The sequence below is a fragment of the Anastrepha ludens genome, chromosome 2, assembly GCF_028408465.1.
Source record: "Anastrepha ludens isolate Willacy chromosome 2, idAnaLude1.1, whole genome shotgun sequence".
Lineage (NCBI taxonomy): Eukaryota > Metazoa > Arthropoda > Insecta > Diptera > Tephritidae > Anastrepha > Anastrepha ludens.
Genome location: NC_071498.1, coordinates 77,676,232 through 77,696,046, shown reverse-complemented (window position 1 = coordinate 77,696,046; position 19,815 = coordinate 77,676,232). Strand labels below are relative to the sequence as shown.

The 19,815-nt window shown below is 38.3% G+C and overlaps 1 protein-coding gene across 4 annotated transcripts in view; it reads right to left on the bottom strand.

The window, feature by feature from the left end:
- LOC128871929 (homeobox protein abdominal-A) overlaps positions 1-19,815 on the bottom strand; it is an 87,196-nt gene that overhangs the window by 41,321 nt on the left and 26,060 nt on the right. For all 4 annotated transcript variants that reach the window (XM_054114111.1, XM_054114110.1, XM_054114113.1 and 1 more), the window contains one exon: positions 13,103-13,150. In XM_054114111.1, the coding sequence (XP_053970086.1) occupies positions 13,103-13,150 (48 nt within the window). The remainder of the gene's footprint in view (positions 1-13,102; positions 13,151-19,815) is intronic.

The window sequence follows — 19,815 nt, the reverse complement described above, 5'->3', positions numbered from 1 at the left end:
CTGCCCTGCAGCGTATACTAGCATACATATGTATGTGTGCGACGCTGGGATCATAAACCTGTGTCTGTTGGCAACGACGTATGAAATTACACAAACGTGCCGATAACACCGTCGCGTATATTTTGTGAGCAACAAAAGTAAAATATTATAGGAAACAACAGCAGAAAAAGCCACAACTACGGAGTTAACGCAAAAAGAATAGAAAATTGGAAATTAAACAAAAACCACAGAATGAAATGGAATATTGCTTATCGCGCCTCATAAATTAACTCTTTTACCCCCTAACCCTTGAACGCTACATAATAAGAACAACTGCGTGTTAAGCACATTGAAAAGCTCAATCCCTCAGCACACATACTGATTCATAGCACACTATGCTGACGCTTGTCGTGAAAATGCTGTTGCGACAGTACCCAACAACAAATTTTCTTCAGCATCCATGCGTTGTTACCACCAACATGTCGGACACGTTATAAGTGTTATTGTGTGCGGCTATATCGAGCGGTGGCGGCAAAACTAAAAATACATATGTACATAAATGCGAGTATATATGTATATTCATTGGCCAGAAGCAACGGTGACCGTTGATCCATATAGCGCTTGAACGCATCCCCTTGCAACGAATCTTCCGACAGCCTGACCTCTGTGCTTCTGTGCCCCGCCCATGCGCACTCGCTTCAGCTATATCGGCAAGTAGAAAATATTCTGTTTTTGTAATTAAGTTTTAGTCTCCTCGCCAACAACAGCGGTGTGCACGCGGTGTTGATATACCACTGCAGTCGTTGCCACATTGTCTTGCCACTCTTTGGTAAATGTTTTTTGCATTTATTCCACTTCTTATTTTTCTGTTTTTGCAATCAACAAAATTTATTGTTGTACTACGTGCTATTATCGCTGCTGTAGCTGCTGCTCTAACTTTATGAATACTCTGCGCTGTATGATATTTGTTGTTGCCCCAGTGTAATTTGTTGCAGCTACAATGACAACATACGCGCAGAATATTTAACAATGTGGCGCTTATCAGGAATTACTGGCAGCCATTGTCGCTGGTGTTTTTGTAATTCATGCTGTTGTTCTTCAGCTTGACTTTTGAATGCGCCGCGTACTGGGTACTAATAGCATTAAAATATTGAATGAAAGCTTGGCGCTAGGCTCTTTCAACACATGAGATCAAGCCTTTATTTGTGGTAAACGTGTGAGAGTGTTAAGTGTATTTGAAACTCGTCTCCCTTCTAATGATGTGATATTGGAAAAGAAATACCTTTAATACGAAATATTTGAAGAACTGAAATCGGTACCCTGAATGGTGGTAGTTGCTTGCAATCAATAAGATTGTCAATTTTCTGTGAGGATCATTTCAGTAATCCTAACGCTTCTTATTCCATTCACATTTGACAAAATCAAGCAGACTTTCTTTAACTACGTTTTGCTATCGTGCATCACTTTAGCTTATAAAAAGTTCAAAGTAAAAGCATCAGCATTTTTGAAGTTTATGCTACTTCAGCTAAATATTTAAATGTTGTTCTTATATTTTTTTTTGTCGGGACAGACTATCAAGTACGGCATTCAGTCAAAATTAAGGCCATTCTACTGCACTCGGGTTCCCTTTTCATCAAATCTACCCGACCTCCGAATAGATCTGCGTAGATCTTGTGGTGCCAAGGAGCCAAGGAGGTCCCTTCTTAACACATCAGCGCCAAAGACTTCAAGCCTGATTCGAGCGAAGGCCGGGCAGACGCGCAGAAAATGGTTCGCCGTCTCAGCCTCCTCTCCACGAGCTGGGCAGAGTGCACTGTCTGAGATGCCTACCTTTTTCAAGTGCTTCGCACATAGAAAGGGGCCCGTCATTAGTCCAACCAGCTGCCTACAGTGCCTTCTATTTAATGACAGGAAGGTCTGCGATAGTCGGTCGGACATGACAGGTAACATCAGTTTTGTCATCTGAAGCCTCTATCTGTGCCTGTCACGCTCCCGTGGCTTTGATGGCTACAGAAGGATTGGAAGAATGGGCTCCGGGCCAAGGAAGTAGGCCTCAGAGCCCATCCTAGCTAAAGAGTCAGAGATATTGTTACCCGATATTATATCTGCCGACATAGTTCAACCTGGATTTACAATACCCACTACACTTGAATTGGCTGGAGGGCTATCTAAGGTCATGACTCAGCTTTACTGTATCTGCAGGCACATATAGATCTGCCTCTCTGTCTGTTTCCCACAACAAAGTTCATCTCTTATTGAATAGCAAACACCTTCGCTTGAAACAAAGATGTGTGCATTCCAAGAGCAAATGTTGTTTTGTCTCCTTGGATTCCACGTAGACACCAGAGCCGGAACCGTGCTCGGTCCTATATCCATCCGTGAAAATGCGAGAACACTGAGTTTTACCACATTTGAGCCTCTGACAGCACCACACTCTATCTCTTGTCAAGTACGACTATTGATGGCATGGAGTCAAGGGGCATGAAGAGAATCATTGGATCGAAGTCCATGCCTTCTCTGTTTTCCAATGCCGGATAGGGGCCGCACCAGTTCCCAACGTGTTTCAGCCTGCAAATGGTCTTCACGGCCTCTCCTTGGATGAAAACATCAAGTGGTGGTAGACCAAACAGAGCATCTAATGCCGGACCTGAAGTAGTCGGAAAAGCTCCGGTGCAACAGATGGCCACAGTGCGTTGCAGTCTCGATAAGATTCTCCTGACTCCCACGAGAGAGAGTCTACTCATCCATACCACTGATGCATAGGTGATAATAGGTATTATCATAGCCATGTAGATCCATAAGACCTTGCTAGGAGAAAGGTCCCACGTTTTCCCAAAACCACCTTTGCACTGCCAGAAGGTTGATTTCTTTGTTTCAACGAGTGACTTCCAAAGGAGTTTACTACCGAGGATCACTCCAAAATATTTAATTTCTTTGGTTTTAGTCTTGGTGGGGTTTGCCGATAGCCCATTCGCACCGCAGCAAGTGTCAATCATATCCAGATTTTTCTACAGATGTTCATAACCGAAGGGCCTGTTACCAAACAGGCAATGTCATCCGCATATGCTTTTGCGTAGACTTACACACCACTTAAGGTGGTGAGTAGAGGATCAGTCACCATGCACAGGAAGACAGCACACCGCCTTGGGGTAGCCTCTATTAACCCCGGATGACAACAGCAGATTGTCCTCTTTGCCAGCATCGAACGAATCCAATTCACTAGCACCCGGTCTACGCCGTGCCTACTAACAGAGCTGCATATACTATAAAAAGTGACATTATCAAACGCCCCCTCAATGTACAAAAAGCTGCCTACAGCGTCGTCTCTCCTGTCGATGGCTAGCTATTTACCCTAGCAACAAGGATTTGCAGTACCGGCTCGCAAAGCGTGGTTATAGTCCAGTGTCAGGCACGCAGTGAAGATTTTCTTCAAGGCTGCAGTCACGGACGCTATGCCTTCCTTCAACAGTTCAACATGACAGGATATATGGCATCTGGTCCGGGTGATTTGTAGCCGCCAAAAGATTTTATGGTACATCGAATGGCGGCATCATTCACCACAGATCTGGCAACGTACCAGTCATGCCAAGAAGGTGTAGCAACTCTGACAACAGCCTTTTTTAATAAGGGCTGTTGCCGTCCGACGTTCATCTGATTACCTGAAAAGTGAGATTCCATCAGCAAGCAGAGTCTCCCACTTTGCCTCTCCGTGAAGGAGCGATCAGATTGACACCAGCTTTGCGGTTTGATCCCTTTTCAGGATTCTAACTAATTTCGCCGTGTCACTCAGAGATGCAATACTGTCCTCAGGGCATTGGCATTTATGCCTCTCCGCTGCACTGAACCCCAATATACCTGTGGTCTGAGCAAGAATCTTCGACAAAGGACTCTCCTGTTTTAGACTGGTCACTCAAGTTTTTTAATTTGATAGAGTGCGATCAATCACCTCCTGCCTTCTAGCAGTTACAAACGTAGGCTGTGTGCCTTTGTTGTGTATGTTTAGGCAGAGGAAGCGATAAACTCTAACAGCCGTGAGACTGTGAGACTCGTTCATTGCATTCGCTGTTGCCCCAGATTGTATGCCGGGCATTAGCATCGCAACAGAGAAAAAGCTCAGATTGCGCCGCTCACAGAACCTTACGAGCTCTGATACGCTTTTTGTTTTTACTTTGAAAAGGAATGCCATGAGAATGTGCTAGATAATCAAGTTTTAAGATAGATATTTTGAAGCCACATTCGACAAATACACAGAAAACAAACGGAAAGATGCAAACACAGCTTTAACTGTAAACTACAGTTTGTTTTTACCAGCTCCATTTTTGGAACTACCTCCAAAAACTAAATTACAGGTTTTCCAAAATTTCAGATTTTAAAGAATAAATTAAAATATCTTTCATTCATAATCGTTTCAGCTACGAAAAATTACAGACAGTTGTTGATGAATGGCGCAAATTACGGCGCATCAATGTTGCTGCTCTTGAATTAACATATGACACCGATACTGAGATATTTTGGCGTAAATTTTAGGACAAAAAGACCTTCTGAATTAAATGGTTTCAGCTGTCTCTTACACTCAGTCGCCGCATCTAACATCATTGAAAGAACCAATTTGAATAAAGCACAAAGAAATAAATTATAAAGCCCACCACTCTCGAGTATTTTAAGAATGAACGATTTCTCAAAAACAAAATGCGTTAGATTTTACTAAATTTAAGGTATTGAATCAAATGTATAAAGAAATTAACAAAGCAATTTATGAAAAATATTGAAACTTAATTTCATTTCAATAAACTGTGATTTATATTAAATATACAATTTATTAATGACGCGTTTGTTAGTTAAGTATAGTTTAAACTGTTAATGTTATTTCATTTTAAATGTATTTTTATTATTCCTTACTCCTTTAGGAGCTTAAGGATTCAGCAAAAGTTTTCCAAACATTTCTATTTTCATCATTGTGGATAGTCCTTTGCCAAGTCATCAATGGTCTGCCTCTTCCTTTCGCTCCTTGCGGGTTCCAAGTAAATGCGGCATGCGGTATTTCTTCATAAGGCTTTCGCAGAGTATGCCCTATCGATCCATATTTTATTTTCTTTATTTCATTGGTAATGCTATTTTGGTGTGTAAATGTATGGGTTTTGTTATTTATGTTTAATAAAATTCAGAAAAAAGCTTAGTTTTCTAAAAACAAAAATTCGGTTTTGGAAAGTACAGTTTTTTGGTTGAAAAAACTGATTAGTTTTTGGAATTTCACAATTTTTTTAATAAAATGCTTGTGAAAATTATGAAATTTTTCATTTTTTAGTTAAATCTCTTGTACTTATAGCGAAAGAAATTTTGATCTAGTAGTTGTAGCATGTAGCGGCCGCCGTAGCCGAATGGGTTGGTGCGTGATTACCATTACCAATTCACACGGAGAACGTTGGTTCGAAACTCGGTGAAACACCAAAATTAAGAGAAACATTTTTCTAATAGCGGTCGCCCCTCGGCAGGCAATAGCAAACCTCCGAGTGTATTTCTGCCATGAAAAACCTCCTCATAAAAATATCTGCCGTTCGGAGTCGGCTTGAAACTTGGCTTGGAACAACATCAATACGCACACCACAAATAGGAGGAGGAGCTCGGCCAAACACCCAAAGAGGGTGTACGCGCCAATTACATATATATATAATAGGACTATGAATAAGTTCGTGCGGTTTTACAACAGATGGCGTAACTTGATTATTATTCCATCGATCCACATTTCCAAACATTCATTGGAGAGCTACTGTCGTAAGGCACAAACGTCAGTATAAGTTTTTTATTTGAAGCGTAAACAACAATATTTTTACCACACTTGAAAATGTCGAATTTCGTGCCAAATAATGTGTTTTTGCGGGGAATTCTTCTTCATTATTTTAATATGAAGAAAAAAGCAGCCGAAAGTCATCGTATCTTGGTGGAAGTTTATGGTGAGCATGCTCTATCTGAGCGAACGTGCCAGAAGTGGTTTGCACGCTTTAAAAGTGGTGATTTTGGCTTGGAAGACGAAGAACGCGAGGGTGCGCCGCCAAAGTTCATGGATACCGAATTGGAGGAATTGCTCGATCAAGATCCGGCTCAAACGCAAGAAGAGGTTGCAAAAACTTTGGGAGTTGATCAATCAACCATTTCCAAACGTTTAAAAGCCATGGGAATGATCCGAAAGGTAGGCCATTGGGTGCCGTATGAATTGAAGCCAAGAGACGTTGAACGCCGTTTTATGGCATGCGAACAACTGCTTCAACGGCACAAAAGAAAGGGTTTTTTGCATCGAATTGTGACTGGCGATGAAAAGTGGGTCCATTACGACAATCCAAAACGTCGGGCAACGTATGGATACCCTGGCCATGCTTCAACATCGACGTCGGCGCAGAATATTCATGGCCTGAAGGTTATGCTGTGTATCTGGTGGGACCAGCTGGGTGTTGTGTATTATGAGCTACTGAAACCGAATGAAACGATTACGGGGGATGTCTACCGGCGACAATTGATGCGTTTGAGCCGAGCACTGCGAGAAAAACGGCCGCAATACGCCGATAGACACGACAAAGTTATTTTGCAACATGACAATGCTCGGCCACATGTTGCACAAGTGGTCAAAACATACTTAGAAACGCTCAAATGGGATGTCCTACCCCACCCGCCGTATAGTCCAGACCTTGCGCCATCCGATTACTATCTCTTCCGATCGATGCAACATGGCCTGGCTGACCAGCACTTCCGTAATTACGATGAAGTCAAAAAATGGATCGATTCGTGGATTGCGGCAAAACCGACCGAATTTTTCACAAAGGGAATCCGTGAATTGCCAGAAAGATGGGAAAAAGTAGTAGTAAGCGATGGACAATATTTTGAATATTAAATTTGTAACCATTTTACGTCAATAAAGTTTCAAATTTCGAAAAAAAACCGCACGAACTTATTCATAGTCCTATTATATAAAGCGTTTTTCAGTAAGAGTGCTTCAACTTTTTTTTTGAATAAAACACAAACGGTTTGACTTTTTTAACTAATTTTTTTTTTATTATCGAGTTTGAGCATATACATTTAAGTATGAAATTCGATTTCTTTTGCATGACCACCGCGTGCACGTTTTACGAAGTCCAATCGTTGAACCCAATTTTCGGCCACTCTTTTGCATAAATCGGCCGAAATTCCAGCAATTTCGCGTTCAATATTGGCTCTGAGCTCACAAATCGTCGCCGGCTTGTTACTGTAGACCAATGACTTCACATAACCCCAAAGAAAATAGTCTAGAGGCGTCAAATCACACGAGCGCGGCGGCCATTCGACCGGTCCATTTCTGGAAATAATGCGCTCATCGAACTTACTCCTCAACACATCAATTGTAGCGTATGCTGTGTGGCTTGTGGCCCCGCCCTATTGAAACCACATGTCGTCTAAGTCCATACCATTCAATTGCGGCTAAAAATAATCGTTTATCATGTCGTGGTATCGATTTCCATTCACAGTAACGTGGCGATCGTTCTCGTCAACGAAAAAATATGGGCCAATTACGCCGCCGGCATGTAAACCGCACCAAACAGTGATTTTTTCGGGATGCAACGGTGCCTCATGAATCACGTGGGGATTGCTTCCTGCCTAGTACCGCATATTTTGCTTGTTGACAAAGCCATTGAGCCAAAAGTGAGCTTCATCACTGAAGATGATTTTTTGAAAAATTTATAAATTTTTATAAAAAATTTGCACGATTATTTTCATAAAAAATTTGCACGATTTGCAATCGTTGCTCAAGTGTGTAGCGTTCCATGATGAAATGTATACTAATGAAGTTTACAAATGACAAGCGAAAAATAAAAAATATTGCGTCGTTCGCCCTCCCAATCGGAAAAAAGTTGAAGCGCACCTATTGAAAAACGCTATATATAGTTGTAGCATGAATGTAGCAATTATAATAAGCAAATGGCGGATGTTCCAAAAAAACGTATGGCCGACATTTTCGTTACAATTATCGATCTAACTATCTGGCAATTTATCGAAAGCTCAATGCTTGCTAATAAGTGATCGATACAAGAAATTAAAAAAAAAGCAATTTTGATTTTATTTGTTCATATATACATATACATTAGTGCCGGAACTATGGTGCAAAAACTTGTGTTTGTTTTTGGTCAGATAAACTTCAAAAACGCCTGTAAAGCCAGGTATAAATTGAATTCACAGTTGCCAGCGTGAAGTGACTGCGAAAACATTCAACATTCCTCCATTGCTCTAGCGGATAAATCATAGACAGCTTAAATGTCAATGTGATAATCATTTTATTTTTTGCCTCGGTGTTAAGCAAAAGTTTGCTTGTGGTTGAGGGGAAAATTATACATAACTACTTGTAAGTCAATTCACATACATATGTACATATATAGATATATTTAACTCGTCACTGAGTTGAAGCAAATTGAATTTCATCTCACTTACTCACAGTACGCAAGCAAAGCATCACGCCCAGTAAGTCTCTTCGACAGTCATTACTTTGGTCGCTCGAATTGAATGGCATTTAAATAAAGTTTTTTGATTTGTATTTTACTGGTAAATAAATGATTCGTCCAATTCGTGAAATTCGTGAAATTTATATAAACAAAATAAAAATTAGTTACTTGCTAAGTTTGCAAAATTTAAGAAAAATTAGAACAAAGCAAATTAAAGCAACAAGCAAATGAACACTGCCAGGTAAAATTATTAAACATACGGGCTTAGGCGGTGTGTGGCAGCGGTTACGAATACATTGCCCCCTTCAAGCATCTGTATATTCACTGACACATTTTTGTGTAGGTGTATGTGTGCATGTAGCACACATATGGATGTGTGTTTATTTATGAGTTTCCAATGCAAGTAAGAGGGTGTCGCCGGTAACCCAACCGGCTTTTGTGAGAAAAAAAAAAATCACAGTGCAAGAATTGTCTGCTTTCATTTGTGAGAGTGAAGAGCGGGTTGCGTCTGGACTCTAGAGTGAAGCAAATACGATCGATAACTGGCGGTGCAAATGGCAGGGCATGTGAAAAAGCCTGGGTGAATGTATATGTTTAATGTTTCATACTCTATTCACGAATTTTTTTGTATTGTATTAGTACTGCGATGATGGCGATTGATTGCTGGGAATTATCTTCTATCTTCTCACAATACAACGACCATTTCACCACCACAGTTTGGTTGGAATTTTTCGAAATCGCTTTGTAGGGTTTTGCAAGAAGTGTTGTTGTTATTTTACTTCAATAATTAAAATTTGTTTTGCGCTTCTTATTTTCCACTTTTTGATAACTACTTTTTTCGGCACTAATTTGGCTGCGTTGGCGCGAGCAACCAAAACGAAATGAGATCATTTGAAAACCACAAAATGTTCAACGGCAAAGCATGTTTCACTTTTACGACATTTTTATGATCTATTTACGATTTTGTGCGCTTGACTACGAATCTGATGCTCAGAATTTTGATGGAGGCGACGACGATGACGACGCCACAGCAATTGTCCCGGTGTCGGCAAAAATGATAATGCGAACGATGATCGTAGTAAATTTTAATGACTATTTGGGTGCTTCTCAAATCATGTCTGTTGAATAAATTTTGTGTTTTTATTGTTGCTACTATTAATGCACTATATATCAAGTGGAATGGCGTTGATGGCAATTTGTGATTTACTGGAATTGTTATGGTGCATGACTATGAGGTCTTGTAATAATGCTTTGGAATTTTAATATTAGAGACCGGGATTGATTCAACGATTGAAATAATTGACAATTGATTGATGATTAAAATTTTGTTTACAGCTTAATGTTAATTCAATATTTGATAAAGCTCCGCTCGGAATAACCTCAACCAGCTATTAAATGAAATAAAGGGGTTTTCAATTGGCGCGGGTCGATTTTGGAGCCCTGTGGCAACCATTTTGTTTTGGTGACATCTGTCAAATCTTGTTTTTATTATTCAGTTGTTTATGTCAAATCATCATGGCAAGTTACACGATTGAACAGCACGTTCAAATGATAAAACTTTATTATCAAAATGAGTGTTCATTAACGCAAACGTTGCGCGCATTGCGCCCATTTTTCGGTAGACGTGGTGGCCCTTCAAAGTCGACTCTTCAACGTTTGGTGGCCAAATTTGAGACGACCGGGTCAGTAAACAATCAGCCAACACCCGTACGTTCAAGCAACGCAAGATCAGCCGAGAACATTGCCGCGGTCCGTGAAAGTGTACAGCAGAACCCGAGGCAGTGGATTCCTCGCCGTGCACAAGAACTTGGCCTTTCGCAGACTTCAACTTGGCGAATTTTGCGTCGGGACTTGGGCCTACACCTGTACAAGATCCAACTGACCCATGAGCTCAAAGTTGCTGACCATAGACAACGCCGTTTGTTCGCTGACTGGGCTTCGAATCGTTTGGAAGAGAACCCCAGTTTTGGGCAAAAAATCATCTTTAGTGACGAGTCGCATTTGTGGATGAATGGCTGTGTTAACAAACGAAATTGCCATATATGGGACGACACCAATCCACACAAGGTTCACCAGGTGATAATGCATCCTCAAAAAGTTACCGTTCGGTGTGGATTTTGGGCCGGATTTTGGGACGTTGGTGAGGCGGTCACCGTCAACAGCGAGCGCTACACAACGATAATATTCAATTTCTTATGGCCCATATTGAACGGCACTACGTGCCACACAGCAAACGCCACGATTGACGATTTCATCTATCCGCCCTTATTGAAAAGCCCTTTATTACGCCCTTTGGATATAAGTGGCTTATTCCTAGGAAAATTTTGATATCGCCACATTGTTTCATGAGCTTTTGATTTGTATCAGTTGAATAATGTGAGTAAATCCCTGAACTTAAGTATAGCTCAGTGAAATCTGAGCTAAGTTTTTTGGATTAACGCCACATTAAAGGTTTGAATGGAGGCAAGCTGGCATAATTTCGAATATTTCGATTATATCGGCTACTAATTTGTAATTTGCTAGGTAAATTCAATAAAATGATATTAGGCTTTTATTCTCGTGTTTCCATTTTAATAAATTGTGCACATATTCATATCTACATATATATAGGGTGTGGTTTTTAGCTGTATGAGAGTTATCGATATCGATAACTATGGTTTGACTAGAGATTGGCAAGCTGCGTGTACATTTCTGTTCAGTAAGGTTTCTCTTCCAAATTGCGGAAACTTACTTAGGGAAAAATGGATCTGTTTGCGAAGTTCGTAAAGGCGGCATTATCAGTCCTTGTGAGAATCGAGCTGTCGTTACTATGAATGGTGATCGCTATCGAGTGATGCTGACGGAATTTTTGTTTCGACGATGTTTTGTTCCAACAAGTCGGTGCAATACCAATCGATTTATTGCATTATTCAAAACATTAGGGCAAACTTATTGGAAAATTGGGCTGATCGAATGAACCTCGTAGCCGCGGTGGACATGTGCCGGATATTATATCCAAAAAATAAATGCCATAGAACTATCTACTAGATTATAATAAAAAATTTATTCCAACAGTATTTCAGTTTTGTATTATCATTTTAAATTCTCAAGCTCTAAAAAACACCCGGTATATATAGCTGCGTATGTATACATACATTAAATGTATTTAATGCAGAAGCAGCATTTGACGCCTGATGATCATCAGGAATGATTTACTGACGTGAAACGTTGTAACAGCTGGAATTTCAAACGAACTGGAACTGGTCGAGCACACGATCCGACCATTCAATCAGCAACAGTGATGCAAGAATACCGTTTACAAACTTCTCGCCCACTAGCCACCTCAACGCCATATCAGAGCAGAAGCGGCATGAAATCACGTTCTCGTATTGCTTGTATTGAGATTTAATCTCGTATAGTGGCATAAACAAACAAAAAGAAGAAATGGTGCAAAAAAAAAAAAAAAGACGAATGCAATTGGTAATCGTTGGCTCCCACTGTAGGAAATTTTTTTTTCCCCCGTTTTCAGTCCTCCCTTGAAAATCATTCCCAACTAAATCGGATGGTATCCACTTTCCATTAGCGTAGCCCAATGTTGCGCCTCATTGCGCCTGTAGCCAGGATTCGAATTACACAAACACAAAACTTCTACAGCACTTCAAATCGAAAAAGAAAACGACAACAATACGGTAGACTGATGATGCGGCCCATCGGGGAAGAGGTGTACGTCGGTGGAGACCATAGGGATGGAAGGCGACGGTGGGTAGAAGATGAATTCACTAACTGTGTAGATTTTTAAGTGCGGGTTTTATTTGTTGTTTGGCTGTATTTTATTGCGCCCGTACGAAAGAACGACAAGTGGGGAGCACAAAAACTTAAAAGGCACTGTTGTCACAACAAAACAAAAACAAAGGTTGGTGAGCTCGTAAAAGTGCTGCAACAATTGTAATTGCTGCAATCAACAACAACGCAGCCGGCACATCTACTACATCAGCGCATAGCCATCAAAAGCTACTGTTCGACAACGGCGACTCAATTGCGAAAATGCCAATGTGGCAGGCTTATTTCACAGTTGCACGGTTGTTGCGATTGCTGCAAATGAGCCATGTGGCAGGGCGGTAGTGTTGCTACTGATTGCGGCGATTGTTTTAATTTTTTGTATTTTGTATTTAAATGCAAAATAGTCGAAACAAAGTTGCAGAATTTTTATATATAATTAAAAATGAGAAAAGTAATATCAATATTACTTAAATTTTTTTTTTTTTTGCATCTTCCTTTGTACCTTATTTATAGAAGTATCTTAAAAATCCGCTTCACGTTAAATATAAACAAATGCAATAGTTTGAAAATTTTCTACGCTGTTCAGCTACAAACAGAGTGTATCAAGAAGGGTTTATTCTTTTCGACTGCAGTTAAAAATATTATATTTACTCAAATGCCTGTGTATACTTTGTACGGGCACGGCTCGCAGGTATCTTCGTTTCATGCACATTGCTTTTAAAAAAGGATGCGCTCACGCGGTTCTCATAATTTTTGTGAATAGAGTGAAAGAACAATACAAACGCAGAGTAGCTTCCTAGAAAAAATTTACGCCTGCTAATCACCACATCAACTAAAAAATGTTTGGCTTATTGCATTTAGTATTTCGAGCCGAAATTCGTAGGATTGATTTGAGTACTTACCATTGAAGTCTGCACAGACGACTCGTTCAAAAGGGCTGCCCATCCAATCTAAAACGAAAAAAATGCACATTAACCTTTTAGTCGTTCTACGCATTAAGTTAAAAATTTCCAAACAACCTTGGCAAAATATTACGCATGCAGGCAATGTGTGTATGTATGTATGTATGTATGCATATTTTTTTAGAAACATATGCGCAGCAAGCCTTTGAGAATATAAAATATAATTAATATTTTTATGGTAGTTATTAAAATTTGATCAATATGTTGACCTTCATAGTCCACAATATTCCTTTCTAGTTCGATGAGTGCGAAGCATAAGTCTAACCTTTCCTTTTCTCGTAATAATATTTTATTTATGTTGCTCCGCGCGGTGGCTATGAACCGGACATAAATGACACATTTTCTGCCCTATACAAAAAGTGAGAGTAAGCGTTGCGGAGCTAATTTGAATTTATCTAAGCTCATCGAAATAGTTGTTCGAAAATTTTTAATTGTGGAAAAAATGGACTTAAATCACTCTCTTATATTCAATTTAAATGCAATTTGTGAAAAGGTCGAATTTTTCTTGTTCTTTTCTCATATAAAATATGCAGCATTTTCTCAGCGCATAGGGAAACAGTTTCGTAATGTTGCCGTATAATGAGATAACTTTGTTTTTGTAGAAAAACACTACTCGATTTTGAAAGTAAATACTTATTAAACGCTTCGAAATGGAGAAAACTCAGCTGTAGATCTCAGTTAATCTATTTCACTTGCTGTAGTACTGTACGCCGTTGTCTTCGGTTTGCAATAAAGATTCTATATATTGCACAAACTACCCATTACGATATTTAATGGCTGGTAGTGACCATAAAAAGCGATACTATTGGAACAACTAACCCCAATGAACCTTTTATTGTCAAGTTTTAGCTGAGAGAAAAATCCTTAAGTCCCAAAAATTAATTCATAAATGTCTTGCTAAAATAATCTAGAGGACACGAATAAATCTAGTGCTTAGGAGGTAAAATCAGTATTGACCTGTAATAACTGTAAGTTTTCACGCGTTGATAATTCAATACTTGAAATTAATTGATTTGACATATTCTGACATTGTGCAAATTTTATTCTATTTTTAGTCTCAAGTGGTTGCGATCACTCGCATAAATTTTCTTTTAATTAAAAAAAGTAGTACAAGCTTCCTTGGTTCACATGCAAGCTTGAGGGATTTAAGGATCAGCGAGACAAATTCTTTTAGGTATTAAAAAAAAAAAAAACAGTAAAGGGGAAGTTTAGTAATTTATCAGCATTACTTAAAAAAATTTAATTTTATAATAAATATAATTATATAAAAATGTAAAGGGTGTTTTTTTTAGAGGTTAGGTTTTCAAGATGAAATAAAACGTATATAATTTAAAGTTATGGCCAAGAATTTAGCTTTATTATAAAGATAAGGGTTTGCCATTATGTTTTAAAAATGATTTCGGGCAAGTGGCCGCCGCGGCTGGCTCGAATAAATTCCAGCCGAGAGGCCCAATTTTCGACCACTTTTTGCAGCAATTGGGGCCGTATGTCAGCAATAACGCGCCGAATATTCTCTTCCAAGACGTCAATCGTCTCCGGCTTATCTGCGTCGACAAGCGACTTCACATAGCCCCACAAGAAATAGTCCAGCGGTGTTATATCGCACGATCTTGGAGGCCACGCCACAGGTCCACGGCGCGAGATAATGCGCTCACCAAAAGTTTCCTTCAATAAATCGATTGTTGCGTTGGCTGTATGGCATGTAGCGCCGACTTGTTGGAACCAAAGGTCGTCCACATCAACATCGTCCAATTCAGGTACGAAAAAGTCATTAATCATGGCTCTATAGCGCTCTCCATTGACTGTAACATTATGGCCGGCTTCATTTTTAAAGAAATATGGACCAATGATTCCCTCTGCCCATAGAGCACACCAAACAGTGACTTTTTGAGAATGTAACGGCGTCTCAGCAATGGCTTGTGGATTGTGTTCACTCCAAATGCGACAATTTTGCTTATTGACATACCCATTCAACCAAAAGTGAGCTTCATCGCTGAACAAAATTTTCTTGTGAAAATCGGGATCGGTGGCCATCTCGTTTTGGGCCCAAATTTGCACGATTTGCAAACGTTGTTCAGGTGTAAGTCTATTCATTATGAAATGGCAAACCAAACTGAGCATAAATCAAGTGACAGCTGTCAAAACGACCATCTACGAAAAAAGTAGTGCCAACTTGAAAACCTAACCTCTAAAAAAACACCCTTTATCTAAGTGTGAAAAACAATATGAAATCTAGCTCTAAGTTTTTGGGCAATACCAAATTTTGGGAATTCCAGTTCTGGTGTCCCATTTGCTGTCGTTATAAATAATAAATTAGTTGCCACCGCTTCTGAAGTGGTAAACCTGGCTTGCAGTTTTCATTCAGTTTTTCTATATTGACTGCAATCTTACCTAAGTAATAAACCTTGTTGATGGTGTCTTTCTACCGTTCTGTCTGTACCTTTCTCTACGTCCGCCCTCTGGTGGATCGCAGAGAAATATTTTGGGGCCCCTGCTGTTTTGCCTTTGTTAAATTTCTTCTATTTATTGATGATTTAAAACATATGGTGTTATTTCGAACTTAAGCAAAATACAAGCCGATGTTAATATCTTATTTATTTGGTGTAGTGTCACTAGATTATCACTTAATATTAAAAAAATGTTTTAAAATCACGTAGACGAAAATAACTCCTGAAAAAAAAGTCAAGTGTTGTTGCTGATGCGCGTTTTACATTTTTAAATCAAGTAGACTTTTTTCTGTCTAAAGCGTATTCTGTCCTTGGCTTTGTAAAAAGAAATTACTCGAACTTTGCAGACCCTTATACTGTTCAGTTGCTAAAGCTGCTTTTGTTCGTTCTATGTACAGTAGAATTCGCAGTGTTTACTTGGCGATCTTACCATCAATTTTATATGGACAAAAGTTAACGAGTGCAAAAAGTTGTTCTATGTATGTCTCTCTTCCCTGAATTTCTCTGATCCTGTCACGTCATATGAATCCCGACTATTTTTAATTAATCATAAAGAACTAGAAAACAGGAGAGAACAGCTGTCTTTTTTGTTTAATATTATCAACTGTGAAATTGGCTCTTTTCTTTTTTTAGAAATGATTAACTTTTTGGTGTATACCAAGTCTTTATGTAATATGAGTAAATATCCGTTCTATTTGAATATATAATATTATGCAAACAATGCTCTTATTGCTTGCTATATTCATCAATTTAACGAGTTCTTTAATTCTATGGGGCTTGATTTCAGATTATCTAAACTATGCTTTTCTGCTCAATTAAACTGTATTTTGTAATTTAACTAAACTTTTTCACAACGATATTTTTGTGTAAGTAGAACAGTAAGTATAACAGTAAATCCGTAGGTATTTAGAACTTTTCAAATAGCTTTCCAGATGATTGTAGTAGACATACTTTTCAATATTCCTATTTAAATTTATTCTATTTTAATATATTTTGAATTTCTTATTTAACTGTCATTGCTCAAATAAACAGCATTGAACCGATATAAGACCGTCCTCAAAAAAATTGGTCGGGTATTAGATTTCGTGGACTAATGTAGATCCTAAAACTAAAGCCCACTATGGAATCTTTAATAAGAATGCAATAAATTCAAATTAGTTTACATGGCGACTAAGTAAAGGTTTTTTAGTTTTAGTTCACCCAAATCTGTTGCAAATAATTGAACTTCTGGCTAGTAATCGAGTTATACAGAATACGGAACTTGTAATAAATATTATAAATTAAATAGTAATAAATATTACAAGCTGAGTTCAATAATGTCTACCTTTTTCCAGCTGTTATTTAAAACAATTGTTGATATCATTATTTATTTATTGTCTTTGAATGGATACATTCCTACAGACTATATTAAGCTAATGTACAATAGTTTAGTAGTTACTAAGAAAAGAACGATTTAAGATGATTGACTAAGATGCCATACGGCCATGTAAAATCAACACCAGAAGAATTGAAAAACATATTTAAATCTGCACATGTCCTAGATATCGGAGCATTCACCCCATAGTTGGTTCTCGAGAAGCCAATTTTAAAGGTTTCGCACCGTCGGAGCCTCATATTGGGTATATTAAATTGAATTTTACTTAAAAGGGAAGGACAATCAATAGATCCAGAAATGATACGAATAATAAATGAGCACGATAGAATAGATCGTCTGCTATCAAGTGGTTTTAAGTCAATCAATAAACATCGAGAGCGGTAGGATGGTACAGGTTCAGAAAAGTTTAAAGATCGGAGCGCAAAACGAAGAAAGACTTTCTGAAATCTCTCAATCCGAATAGACAGACCTATTTGGTACGGTCTCCAAATAACAGCGGCATACTCTAATCTTGATCTAACAAAAGCACAATACAATGTTTTGTGAGTGTGTGGGTTGGTAAATGCAGAACAATTTCGGCGTACGAATGCTAGCATCGCATATGATTGTCTTATGACGTGGTTAACATGGCTGGTGAAATTCAGCTTAGAGTCGAAAATAATGCCTAAGTCTTTAATTTCCTCAACGGATTGCAAAGGTAAGCCAGCAATACTATACGAAGTATGCAAAGTATTGTTTGATTTAGCATATTTTACGTGAAAGCATTTGCTAATATTTGGTGACAAACGGTTATATAGCACCAGTTACGGACATTGTGTAAGCCGGTTTGCAGCTTTTCAGAGTCCCTAACACTGTTAATCACCGCAAATATTTTAAGATCATCAGCATACAACAAGTGTTCAGCAAAAGAAAAGCAAGAACCAATATCGTACAAGATGTAATTTCTATATAAGAACTTGTTCAAACAGTTAAATTATTTTAAATGGCATTGAAATTTTGAGTAGAGCATTGGGTCTCCAGACCTTTTATACAGCTTAGAAAATTGTTTTTTAGATTCTTTAGATGTTTAAGCCGTTTTGTATGCCAAGGTGTCTTATATACTTTCTTCTGATAAATAGGAATGTGCTTCAAACACATCTCAGAAACCTTAGTCTTAAAAAAATGAAAACAAGAGGTAACCTCACTGTCGTGGAAGGCATTATCCCAGTCAATACTTCATAAAATTTCGTTAAAAATTGAGAAGTCGCATGAGTTGTAGTTATATTTGATGTTAGGCTTATCGGATACCTCAGAAAATTCAAAAAATTCCAACTCAAGAGAAAGAGGAACATGATGAGGAACAATGCCTTCAGCCAATGTGTAGTTGATGTTATTTGAAATAAACACTAGATCTAGGATTATATTAACGCTATTATAAAAACCATTAATTTGTGATAAATCAATGCTTAAAAAGCTATCAATCACATGAATTTCGGCTGAAGAATTTACGTTAGAAGCCATAAAAGCAGCCGAGTTTCTAAGTGGGGACCAACTCAGGCGACATAAATTAAAATCACCAATCAATCTTAACCGGTACTAATTTAAAAAAATGTATGTGCATGTGCTTCGAAAACAGAACCAAAAACAATAAAAAAGAAATATTTTATATTGTAAAAATGTGAAAGAAATATTTTTTTATTGAACTTTAAAAATAAGGTAAGCTCAGCTGCTGATTTGTTTATTGTCTTTATAATGACATATCTTAATAAATGTAATTTTTGACTTTAAATCAGGAATCTCAAACCAGTTTTTAGAAATTGCTAATAACAAAATCGTAAACTTTGTGTTTTGAAATTTTATTTGTTTTAAAACATCGCCATTTTTCTCATATACAATTGTAATTGGCACTTACACCCTTTATTGGGTGTTTGGCCGAACCCCTCCTCTCACTTGTGCCGTGAGTTTTGATATTTTTCTGAAAGGTAGTCACGCACCAACCCGGCGGCGATAGCAATTTTCCTATATTCATATTAAATTTTGAATTAAAAGATAATATCTTTCTTATAACGCATGGGCCGAAAAGTCCCGGGTCTAACACTCGTTTCATTGCATTCACCTCGTTTTCAGTTAGCACTAACCTTACAAAGACAGCTGTTAAAATTTCATAATATTCTATTCATTATTTCGTGAGTTATTGTGACGCTGAATTGTTATTTTCAAAACAGTGGATCAAAAATAATTTTGTGTTTTAATTTTACACTACTTCTTAATGGGAGTAAATGCCATTCAAGCAAATCAATGGCTTTCAAAGTGTTAAAAGGACACGGCTCTATCAGAAACAACAATAAAACGATGGTTTGCTGACCTCAAATGTGGTCGATGAGACACCGTTGATGAACAACGCAGTGGACGTCCAAATGAGGCGGCAACACCAGAAAATATCAAACTCGTTTTGAAAAATCGAAAAGTGAAGTTGGAAGAGTTGGCTAACATCACAAAAATATTAAAAGAACGTAATGGCTTTATATTGCATGAGCATTTAACTATGAGAAAGTGTTGTTCAAAGAGGGTGCCGCGTTGGCTCACTGGTGACCAAAAACAAGAACGTGTTGATGATTCTGAGGACTGTTTGGCCTTGTTTAAACGCAATAAGCCGGAGTTTTTGTGTCGATGTGAGGAGAAATCACTTCACTTCGAAATAAAAACGATCGTCATCTGAGTGGGCAGCAACTGGTGATCCTCGTCCAAAGCGCGCGAAAGGCTATGGCTTCGGAATTTTGGGATGTGCGTGGGTTAATATTCATCAACTACCTTGAGGAGGGAAAGACCACAAAAGTGAATATTATATAGCG